This window comes from Gymnoscopelus microlampas, assembly GCF_963454915.1.
Source record: "Gymnoscopelus microlampas genome assembly, chromosome: 11".
NCBI classification, from domain to species: domain Eukaryota; kingdom Metazoa; phylum Chordata; class Actinopteri; order Myctophiformes; family Myctophidae; genus Gymnoscopelus; species Gymnoscopelus microlampas.
Window position 1 is genome coordinate 21,957,673 of NC_139948.1, and position 12,308 is coordinate 21,969,980.

A 12,308-nucleotide genomic window follows, 5' to 3' on the forward strand; every position below is an offset into this window, starting at 1 on the left:
GCTTTGCACAGTATGGTATGGGTGGGGATACAAAAAAAATGTTTTTCAAGGCTTTCATCAGCACTGAAAGATGTTTACAGTATGCAACTGCTTTATAGTGAGGATATGTTGTCAATTCTCATTGAAAATCTCTGAGAGTTCCATTTCTCTCAGACTCAGTTGGTTTCCAGTGGGAAAGTAAATAACGCAAAAGGAAGGGAGGCGGCTCCACCAGGTTCACCAGGTTCAACATGGATTCAAGAATAAAAAGTATGCATGAATGTGTTAAGACAGCGATTCTCAAAGCGGTTGTGAGCTTGTAGATCTGCTATTTTTTAATATTCATGAATAATCGTGAAAATCATAGAATAAAAAAATGAATAATTAACAAACAAATCTTCTCTTATAGGGTCTCTACAAAACAGGGGGGGGGGGGCGGCGCAGCCAAATACATGTCAAATTGGGGGTCCTTGACATGAAACTGTTTGAGAACCACTGAGTTAAGACATGCAGGCTGACAGAGGATCTATCAGTAAACACACTCTGTCTGTGTGAGTGGTGATCGAGAGACAGACGGAAAAAGGGGCAGTGAGTGTTTTGACACATTCAAGGCTAAGTGTGTGTGTGTGTGTGTGTGTGTGTGTGTGTGTGTGTGTGTGTGTGTGTGCGCGCGCCACAAAGTCTTATCTGAAGAGTCTCCTTGAGAAGTCAATACATGGTACGTTGCTCAATAATTCACATCCAACATCCTTCCTATCTGTATGATGTCTTTTTGTTCTCCTCATCAAAGCACGGCCCAACAATCACATCCTCCCATGAGTAAACTCAACTCTACTCCAATCAGTTCACAGTTGTAAAAGTGTTAAAATGGCAATATAAAATATGAAAACAAATATCAAATATGCAAGACGTGCGTATGTGCACAAGAGACGTACTGTATCAAATAGCAGATATCACACGTGTAGGAAAAGTATGGGAATGGAAGTGCATCTACAGTCAGAGGGACACTTTCCAAGGGACACTTTCCAAGGGACACTTTCCACAGCCTGGCTGTGGAAAGTGTCCCTTAAGATGTCTGCCTGCTATGAAGAAAAAGCGCTGCCTAGAGCGCTTTTTCTGCTGAAAATGAAAGAAGCGACATCCTCCTCCACCCCCGACAGGGGTACGCTAGGGGGCATATGAAAACATTGTCTATAGGAGCTCTGTTTCGTTTTAAAGTTTGCTTCGGGGCTAATGAAGGGGCAATATATAAACTAAATACTTGTTGCAGGGGGTTGGGCCAGAAATCTCGAGACAGCCGTGATTGGTCAGCTGATTAAAAAAGAAACGACCCACGTTATATGTACATTTCTGGAAAGAAAACCCTATTCTCAACTTTTGAAAGCGCACCGCTCGTCCAAAAAAAGGCTCACTGACTATAGGTATGGGTGTTGATAGACTGTAGATATATTTATATATATATTGATAGACATACATATTCATATAATCATTGTTGGTAGAGGTAGACTATATATATATATATATAGTCCAGGTGGTACAGGTTGTAAAGTATACCTGCCCACGTGGAGATGGGGTTTGATTCCTCTGCAGTGCCTCCGAAACACAATTCCTTCGCAGTTGGGGAGCTGGCAGGGGATGGTGTTCTCTGCAACGGGCGTCTGAATGAATCTGGAATGAATATAATATAGTCTGTCAACACTTAATATCAATCAGTCAGTCAGTCAGTCGGTCAGTCGGTCAGTGGGTCTGTCTATCTGTCTGTCTGGCTCCCTAACTGGCACTTCTCTTGGATCTCTGGGACATGTAGCCTGTGTGCCAGTAAAATAAAAATCCCAATTGGATTCATACAAAGGAAATTCTCCTGGATTAATACATCAGACAGCCTGGACAATGAATGTGAGGGCAGACAGGAGATCCAGGGACACTTCAGAAAGGCGGTTGCTCTCAAGGCAATACAGCGACAGAAACTATTACGAACAAGGAGACAGAATGAAGGAAAGAGAGAGAGAGAGACACTGCTGCATGTTACTTTGACTCTAAATGGATTGGTGTGTGTGTGTGTGTGTGTGTGTGTGTGTGTGTGTGTGTGTGCGTGTGCGTGTGCGTGTGCGTGTGCGTGTGCGTGTGCGTGTGTGTGTGTGTCTGTCATGCTTCTTCTTCAGCATCATTTCCTCTCCAGACAGACACATCTCTATCTATCTATCTATCTATCTATCTATCTATCTATCTATCTATCTATCTATCTATCGTTCTATCTATCTATCTATCTATCTATCTATCGTTCTATCTACAGTATCTATCTATCTATCTATCTATCTATCTATCTATCTATCTATCTATCTATCTCTCTCTCTCCTCTCATCTTGTACTGTGACAGTTTGCAGTGTGTTCTGCATAAGAGCTGACTCTGAATCAGTTGACTTGACTCCTTCACTCTTGCCAGGAAGGAAGGAGCCCGTGGGAAGGATACAAAAAGCACAGGAAAGCCCCCAGGAAGCCACAGCCCTCTGCACCACCACAAACAAAAAGAACTGACAATAGGACAGGTGGGGTTGAGAAGTCGACACTTTTCACCTCTGCTCGTAGGCGGAGGAGGATGCCAGGAGTCTGGCTCCGGGTTCCCAGAAATAATCCTGGAGGTCTCTCGTGTCTCCTGGGGGGCCCGGTGTTCTGTTTAGCCTGCAACTGTACAAATGATTAGCGGCAGTCAGAAAAAACCATGGCAACGTGCCCTGAGCCTGTCACCCGTGGGCACCGGGAGGCATATTCACCGTGAGGAATATTCATGCTCTCTACCTAGGAGGTGTGCTTGTGTGTGCCAGCCTGCCAGCCTCATGTTCAGCGTTGCCAGATTCTGTGAGAGAAACAAGCAACCAGGTCTAGGAAAACCAGCCCAAAGGAAGCGACGATGGGCCACATAGCACTTTAACATGTACATCAGCTATTTGAAAATCGCAGATCCACAAGCTCACAACGCGTCGCGATGCGACGCGTTGTGAGCTTGTAGATCGGCTATTTTCAAATTAAAATCTTGCGGGGAAATTATAATAAGCAGATCTGGCAACCCGGATCATGTTACTACTACTAGTAAAGTTGGGTTGCTAGGATACACCACTGGCAGGCTGCAGAGATGTGTGTGTCTGTGTGTGTGTGTGTGTGTGTGTGTGTGTGTGTGTGTGTGTGTGTGTGTGTGTGTGTGTGTGTGTGTGTGTGTGTGTGTGTGTGTGTGTGTGTGTGTGTGTGTGTGTGTGTGTGTGTGTGCGTGCGCGTGCGTGCGTGCGTACGTGTCTCTGCAGGTGGGTGCGTCAGCTTACGTGTGTGTGTGTGTGTGCTATGTGTGCGTTTGTGCGTGCGTGGGGGGGGGGGGGTTTATAGATCATGCTGCTGTTAAATACATATCAGACACCTCTAGTAGAGAGTGAGAGAAGGAGAGGAGCGAGAGAAAGATGAAGGGGAGGGCTGAGAAGAATTCTCAAAAAGAAAGTAGGTGTGAGAGAAGCAAGATGACAGAGAATGTGTCTGCGTGTGCGTGTGCGTGCGTGCGTGCGTGCGTGTGTGTGTGTGTGTGTGTGTGTTCAACTATTTGGAGCGAGGGAGGAAGACGTACATGATGGAGAAAGGAGAGCTGAGATAAACACTGAGAAAGAGAGACAAGACAGACAGATGGATTTTGCTTCACAGTGAGACAGAGATCGACAGAGAGATAGAGAGATAGAGAGATAGAGAGATAGAGAGAGAGAGAGAGAGAGAGAGAGAATAAAATGGGGTGGTAATTGATATTCCGCTGTGAAATACCTGTGTGTAAAAGGGTTTTATTGACAGCCTGTGCTGAATTTCACACAGAAGCACGCTCCCGATCTTGCTACCTGGAGGGTGTCCAGGTAACAAGGAAGAGTGCTCTTCCATGTTTCGGAATGGGAAGAAAGCCATTTGTTTCACAGCGAAATATCATTTGACCTACCTGTGTATACACTACAGCAGTGGTTCTCAACCAGTGGTCCTTGAGGGGGTTCCAGGTGGTCCCCAGATAAATGATCCTGTTTGAAGAATAGGGCTTTGTCTTCAGACTAGGACTAGTTAGTCTGAAGACTAGGACTTTGAGATGTTTTCTGAGATGATATTAGAAAAGGCCCTTCTCACAGTACAGACAGTGATACTATAGCTATAGGTAACACAATGTATTCCTTCCAAAAACACTCAGTCTATATGGCAATGGTTCTTAAAGTTAGCTTTAAGGACCCTCAGGGTTCCTTGGGGAGGGTTCCAAATGAGAGCGTAGACATGGAACCCTTACGGGTCCATTTGGTTACACACTCTCAGAGTTATGGGGGTCCTTGAAATTCAAAAGTTTGAGAACCACCGGTCTATGGCAATCTTTTTTCACATGAATGTTTTGATGTGTGTGTTTTTATTTTTTTATCTTTTAACCTTGAGTGGTGCCACTGTATTTCGGGCATGTTTCATTTTTTGGTTTAGGGCTGAATCCATTTTGTCTAGCGAGCAGCTCACACTACATGGATCAAAGGAACTTACAAGCTCAGCGAACTCACTCTCTACTGCAGCCTCAGCATCTTTGTGTTTGTAGCTACAGACAAAACATTGTTAAAAAACACAGTAATAATCAGAGACAGGGATATGAGACACTGAAACATTGTCAGTGGACGGACCCTTTTTACACTACCAAATCAAGGATATTTCCATGCTGATGACTGACTTCAGTTATATGTTTAATTTTCGATTAGATGAATAAATTCCAAAGCCTTAGATTCTGCACTGTTGTTAACGTGAATGTCGAAATCTCCATTCAAAATCATTCTGTCATATTTGGTGATAGTGAGAGCAGTCAGCTTGCAGAAATAGTGACATGTGCCTTGGAGGCCTGTATGTCATAATAAGTAGCTAATTCAGCACAAGATTTACCCAGGTTGACCTTACAGCTAAACTTTTCTGAGAGCGGCAATTCCACCCCCTCTTTGTTCTTGTCTCACTGGACTGCATTATAGCGCCTTCTTCCGAATACTTTCACATTCACCCACTCATACACACATTCACACAGAGACGGCAGAGGACACGATGCAAGGCACCAACCTGCTCTTAGGGGTTCAGTGTCTTGCTCAAGGACACTTCGACATGCAGCCAGGAGGGGCTGGGAATTAAAGCTGTAGTCTGTCTGCCTCAAAAAGTGTCCCCTAGGGTAGGTACCCTCACAAAAACATACAGTAATCCTGGTCTCTATACTGCCTCCCCCTGGTCAGTGGGGGCCCCTGATGGAGAGGAAAGGAACTAGTTGGAATAACGTGTTCCTTCCACCCGCTATACGTTTAACCGGGGAAACTCCCCCGTCGGGTGATAAGAAGCGGCTTGTTAGCTCTCATGCATTGAAGGAGGCATGAGCATGGCTCTGGGCTCTCCCTAGGCTGGCAGAGGGAGTGTAGCGCCCGGGATTACTTAGACAATTGGCACTGGGTGAAAAAAATGGGGTTGCAAAATTGTGGGATAAAAAAAAGCGTCATGTCTAAGCAGGTTTCAGTTAAGTGCATGGAATGAATCTCATGACTAACTATAAGATCATTCATTTGAAAAGTATTTGTTTGTTATAGATCTAACATTAAACTAGATCTATAGTAGTAGTCGAAAACAGAGGGCACACACGCGCGCACGCACGCACACACACAGATACATACACACTCATACATGCATACAGTATGTGCACTATTAAATCTAGATGTGGGAGCACAACACACACACATACGCGCGTGCACGCACGCACGCACGCACGCACGCACGCACGCACGCACGCACGCACGCACGCACGCACGCACGCACAAATGTTGTTGTATTCTGGCATAGTGTGCAGACACATGTATGCAAACATGGACACATGCACATACGCACACACACATACACGCACGTGCGCACACAAAAAAAAAACCTCATCGTACTTACAGTTCTGCTTCCAAAATGAGGATGAATATTTGATGAGGAAATGCCTAGCGAGTTGAATTAGCAGACACATCACGTCCCGTGCTGTATTCAGCGCAGGTTAGAAACCACCAGGCTCTTTAAACACAGGATGTAGGTCAAACTGAGAGGCGTGGCTTCCAGGGGGCCGATGGCTGGATGAGGACCTTCCTCTGGCAGGACCAAAACATCACCTCTGTGATCGATACACTTTGATACATACGATACGATAATACTTTATTGTCAGTTCACACTGAAATTTGTCTTGCGACCCAGCAGCCATGTATGCAACAATAAACAGTACACAAATTTGACATGACACAAGAAAAACAAAATACATACATAAAGACATACAAAGACAAGAGCAATGTCCACCTCTCAGCCTACCCCTGGCCTATAACTCCTGACAAAGGACCTCGTCAGTTTGACCTTATTGTATGTAGGAACACTGTATCTCCTTCCTGAAGGCAGCAACCTATATTCTCCATACAAAGCATGGCTAGTGTTTGAAGTGATATTCCTTGCCAACCTTATCATACTGTCATTATACGTAGTTGTATAGAGCCTCTGAAGTGGCTGTCCAACAATCTTTGAACAAATGTTCAGTTGCTGCAGCAGTTGTGACTTTAAGGCTACAGACAGACATCCATACCAGGTGGTACTACAGTACTGAAGAACACTCATTATAACAGAAGTGAAAAACAAAAGAAGAATCTGTCTACTAGCACCAAAAGATCTCAGACGGCGAAGGAAATAGACTCTTTCCTTTGTCTTCTTACCCACTGATTCAATCTGGTCTTTCCATGACAGAAGGTGGTCAATTACTACTCCTAGGTATGTATACGAACATACCTGGTTGATCTGTTCACTATGAATAGTAATGGGGGATCTGTGTATCTCTAGTGGGGCACCAAAAACAATCTCCTCTGTCTTTTTTGTGTTAATGATAAGAGCGTTGTTATCGCTCCACTCCACCACTCTGCGTTGGTGCAGTCCAGGATCACTGGAACTATCCAAAAGGGAAATCAATCATGGTCGTATTATATTGGGTTGTTCTGCGTTGAACCGTAAACCTGAACGCCACTACTAATGCCTGATTTATACTTGGCTGCGCGCCGGTGTCGTTCTCAGTAAATGGCAGATCTACAAGCTCACGACACGTCACGTATGCGACACGCTGTGAGCTTGTATATCTGCCATTTTTCGGGAATGCGACACTAGCGTGAAACTGAGAATAAATCTGGCTTAAGAAGAGCAGTGGTTCTCAAACCTTTTTTCATTGCATGGACCTCCATAACTCTGAGTTATACAGACCTGGAAGGGTCCACTGCTTTAAAGAACACTACAATAAGAATCCGCCTTATTGCTGACTTTTCTGAACTAGCAATCTAGTTTTAATGTTATGTGGCTCAACATTCAAATACAAAGGCGTCTGATCAGCATCGCCCATCTGATCCAGGGGGTATATGAGTGTTTTTTCTTTGACCCATTCAACGCATCTGTGTCATTTTAGATTTATTTGGCTATTCACGATATTTCAAAAATAGCCGATATACAAGCTCACGGAGTGCCGAACTATGAGCTTGTAGATCTGCAATTTTTTTCTAATCGTGAAAATGTTTGCAAATCTTTGAATATATATATTTTCTTATAACGAACATTTGTAACTCGAATCTTTGCTTCTGGGGGGGGGGGGGGGTCCCTGGAACAAAATATTTTCAGATGGGGGTCCGCGGCCAAATGCGTATCATTTTGGGAGGTCCTTGACACGAAAAAGTTTGAGCACCACTGATATATAGCAACGTACGTTTCTTTTAAACAAAACTGTTAGGATTTAGACAATCTGGGAACCCACCGCCAAATAAAAATGAAAAACAGCGCCCTCTGCTGTTTTTTAATCTGTTCTTGAGAGATTAGGATTTAGAAGACATTTGTAGAACCCTCAGAAGCATTAAGATTTGAGTTACAAATGTTCGCTTTGAAAATATATATATATTCAAAGATTTGCAAACATTTTCACAATTTAAAAAAAAATTGCAGATCTACAAGCTCATAGCGCGGCACTCGGTGCCGCGCTATGAGCTTGTATATCTGCTATTTTTTGGAATAGCCAATGAAATCTTAAAACGACACAGATGCGTTCCCGGTCTTAAAGGGTTTAAGTCAATGCAGCTCCGAAAATACAGAGTATAGCTTCTCTCTGAAGTCTGAGGGCAAGCGGTGGGCAAGAACTGTCCTGTATCACAGTGCTGCTCCATTACGCTGCACAATGTTCCCACAACATCAGCCGAGACCATATAGCTTTGAAGTCGGCGGTGCTGGGAACTTTCAGTACTTTGGAGATTTCCAATGCATTCAGCTGAATGATGCATGGCTCTGGTAATGGGCACTCCTTCCATCATTCAGTCATCAAACTAGGAAATAAAATAGGAACGTTTCGCTTTATACTCTGCAAAGAGATTCCGGTATACTGCAGTGGTTCCCAACCGTTTCTGGATCAAATGTCAAAAGCGGTCAGATGAGTGGGCCGTTTGTTTGAATGATCAATCAATCGATTGTGTTCCGGCTTGGACCAGTGGAGCTAACAACTTTTCTCATTTTCCTTCCTAAAAAACTATGCCTGTATGAATGGCAAAAAAAAGTAAAAAAACACTATTTTTTTTTTGCATTCACACATTTTTATTTTGTATTCATTTGGGGGTCCACTGGCAATATCCTCACGTCCCACAGGTTGGGAATCGCTGGTATAGATGAGAAAAACGTGGCGGTCAAGGCACCCTGGGCTGCAAAGCCAGCCTGACAACGTGTCGCGGGTTCGAATGCTGATCCCGACGACCTTTGCTGCGTGCCACTCCCCATCTCTCTCCCCATTTCCTATCAGTCTAATTGTCCTATCATTAAAGGCATAAAAGCCCCAAAAAAATATCGGGGGGAATAAATAGATTGAAAAAAACAAGGGGACAAGGTTAGACCCCCGGTCAACTAAACGTTATGGGTTTAAGTGGTTGAAATATTCCAGCTGGACATGTTGAATACGAGACTTGTTTGTAATGGGAAGGTTCTTTTCCACCATCTCCCCCAGGGCATGAAGAGGCAGGAAAATCAAAGCTTTGGAGAAAATGCTGGCCATACGGTGCACTCTTTCCCCATTTCCCCAACACATGTTGGCCTACACAGTTCAGTTGTAACGTATTATCTTTTGGAAGGAAAATGAGCAGTGGCGTGCACAGACATTTTGAGAGGCAGGTGCTCAAGTAAAAAAAGAAAGGGCACCTTGCACGGCGCGCGGAACCGCCGGCTACCTCTTTGCCAAAAATAGCAGATCTACAAGCCCACAACGCCTCGCGCTGCGAGGCGTTGTGGGCTTGTAGATCTGCTATTTTTGGCTAAAGTTCTCCTCAGAAAAGGGATGCTAGGTTTCGAGTGGTTATGGTAAAAAGAAAAATCATATCACATAAAGATTTGGCGGACCCCCTGTAGTAACTCTGAGGACCCCCTGTTGAAGACCCCTGCTGTAAACGGAAAAAAAAAACTTTCTTTCAAAAGGGCACTTCTGGTGAAGAGGGCAAAGGGCAGGTGCTCTAGCACCACCTAGAGTCTATCTGTGCACGTCCCTGAAAATGAGCCGCTGCTGCTAAATGCATATCAGACAGACAGACACCTCTAGGAAAGAGTGCGGGAAAGAGAGGAGAGAGAGAGTGGGAGGCAGCAGGAGTATGAGTGGGAGAAGGATGCAAAAACAGACAGATACAGAGAAAAAAGGAGAGACAGGGAGAGAGAGAAAGAGAGGGGGAGAGAGATGAAAAGAAAGGGAGCGAGGAAGGCTATGAAGAATTTTCAAGACACAGAGTAGGTGTGAGAGAAGCATGATGAGGGAAAATGTGTGTGTGTGTGTGTGTGTGTGTGTATGCCTGTGTGTGTGTGTGTGTGTGTGTGTGTGTGTGTGTGTGTGTGTGTGTGTGTGTGTGTGTGTGTGTGCGTGCGTGCGTGTGTGCGTGCGTGCGTGCGTGCGTGCGTGCGTGCGTGCGTGCGTGCGTGCGTGCGTGCGTGCGTGCGTGCGTGCGTGAGTGCGTGCGTGCGTGCGTGCGTGCGTGCGTGCGTGCGTGCGTGTGGTGCGTGCGTGCGTGCGTGTGTGTGTGTGTGTTTGTGCGTGGTTTTAAAATCTGTGGGTAAAACAGACTTAGGCGTACTTCCTCATTTCCAGTGTTGTTATCAGACAGTTCAACCACAACACACAACTTCATACTGGCTCTAATCTGACAACACGCACGTGCACGCACACAACCACACACACACAACCAACCAACCAACCAACCAACCGCGCGCACACACACACACACACACACACACACACACACACACACACACACACACACACACACCTCATCGTACGTACAGTTCTGCTTCCAAAATGAGGATGAATATTTGATGACAAAATGCCTAGCGAGTTGAATTAGCAGACACATCACGTCCCGTGCTGTATTCTGCGCAGGTTAGAAACCACCAGGCTCTTTAAACACAGGATGTAGGTCAAACTGAGAGGAGTGGCTTCCAGGGGGCCCATGGCTGGATGAGGACCTCTCTCTGAGAGCCTTCCTCTGGCAGGACCAAAACATCATCACCTCTCTCTCTCTCTCTCTCTCTCTCTCTCTTTGTCTCACTGTCTTTCTGTCTCTGGGTTTCACACATAACTATTCCCAAGCAAGCTTATAGCCGGAGGGCTCGCTCCTTCCTTTTTCATTCGCTTAAGCCCGCCGCTTTTCTGCCAGAAAAGGTTCATTCAAGATGACGATGGAGCAGTGACCTTGCAGGGGTCTTCAACAGGGGGCCCGGGACCCCTAGGGGGTCCTCAGAGTTTCTACAGGGGGTCCGCCAAATCTCTGTGTGACATGATTATTTTTTTTACCTTAACCACTTGAACCGTAGCATCCCTTTTCTGAAGAGAACTTTAGCCAAAAAATAGCAGATCTACATAGATCGGCTATTTTTTGGCAAAGAGGTATAGGTGTGGAGGGAAAAAAGGGCAGACCAAGTAAACAAAAAAAGTTTAATCTAAAACACAATTTTATACAATATGTAGTGGGGGTCCCTGCTTCATCTCTCTCACTGCTAGGGGGTCCTTGGGCTGAAAACGTTGAAGACCCCTGGCTTACTGTTTAAGGAGGCTAGGCTCGTGTTCCAGAAATCCTGGGTTCAAATCCCACTGTAGGTATAATTTGTATTTTGTCTCCAAAGCATGCCCCTGCAAATGTTATGTTAGTGTGAGGTTGAGGTCAGGTAGGCCTATCCTTCTCTTTGCAGGCACTAATACTCTGTCACTTTTTTTTTTTATTAATAAAATGTAATTTTGTCCAATCTGTACGGTAGCGTATGTTAATACAATACAACTTATACAATGGGGGTGGTTGTATTTTGTCTCCCTGCTCTTCTATTGAGACATTTAGATCATGTCAAAGGTCAAGTCTCACAGGATCTGACAAATAATTTCAATACATTCAATGTATCCCCTGAGCAAGCAGGCAGGCTCAATTAGCTCAATGGTAAGAATGACAGACCTTGGGCAGGAAACCGGGTTAAAAAACAGTTTCATAGTTCCGCTTTAAAGACGTTTACTTAATTTACATTTACTATCACAAAGTTATTTGTGTTTGGGTTAGTAACAGAATATATCGGTCAAAACTGTAATCGGCCGGGGTCTAGTGGGTTCTGTGCCTGTTTTGGCTCCCTATACTGTAGCTTTCTACAGTCTGTTTTTTTCTGAGCTGCTCTTCAGATTCCGTCCTGTCTGCTCCTGTGGGTCTGATCTTGTACCGATCATTTTGGATTTTTGTCAGCCCTTCTGGACTGTTTGCTGGACTGCCTTTCTGTGTATATGACCCCTGCCTGCTTCACCAACCGTTTTGTCCCTCTGGTTGTCTCGTTCATTAAACTGATTATACTCAAACCTGCGACGATTGTCCTGCGCCGATTCGGTTCGCTCCTCACCGTATATTTGTCTGTGTTGTGTGCCACAAAAAACAACAAAAAACTATACACATGATTCTCCAGGCTGTCTGTCTCTCTCCAGCCCAGTGGCTTTGGTCTCGACTGGAGAAGCGTGTCAGTCTCGTCTGACTGGAACAGAGAGCTTAGGCGTTCCTTGTAAAGACAGCAGTTCTAACGACAACATGGCTGCTAGTGGTCTTTCTTTCAGAACTCCTGAAGTTTCTGTTGCATGCTCGCTCAATCACAGAGTTTGAACCCTCTGGAGGGCTATTTGTCCATCGTCATTAGATAGGCCTACAGACAGATAGACATATAGACAGACATTGTTTCAGACCGAGAGAGAGAGAGAGAGAGCTGAGAGCGAGAGCGAGAGAGCGAGAGAG

General features: G+C 45.0%; 1 protein-coding gene across 1 annotated transcript in view; it reads right to left on the reverse strand.

The window, feature by feature from the left end:
* Positions 1-2,531: 2,531 nt before the first annotated feature.
* The window catches only part of LOC311056462 (carbonic anhydrase-related protein 10-like), a 213,280-nt gene continuing 203,503 nt past the window's right edge, over positions 2,532-12,308 (reverse strand). Inside the window, exon 9 of the mRNA XM_084073085.1 lies at positions 2,532-2,658. Coding sequence (XP_083929211.1) covers positions 2,654-2,658 — 5 coding nt within the window. The 3' untranslated portion in view covers positions 2,532-2,653. The remainder of the gene's footprint in view (positions 2,659-12,308) is intronic.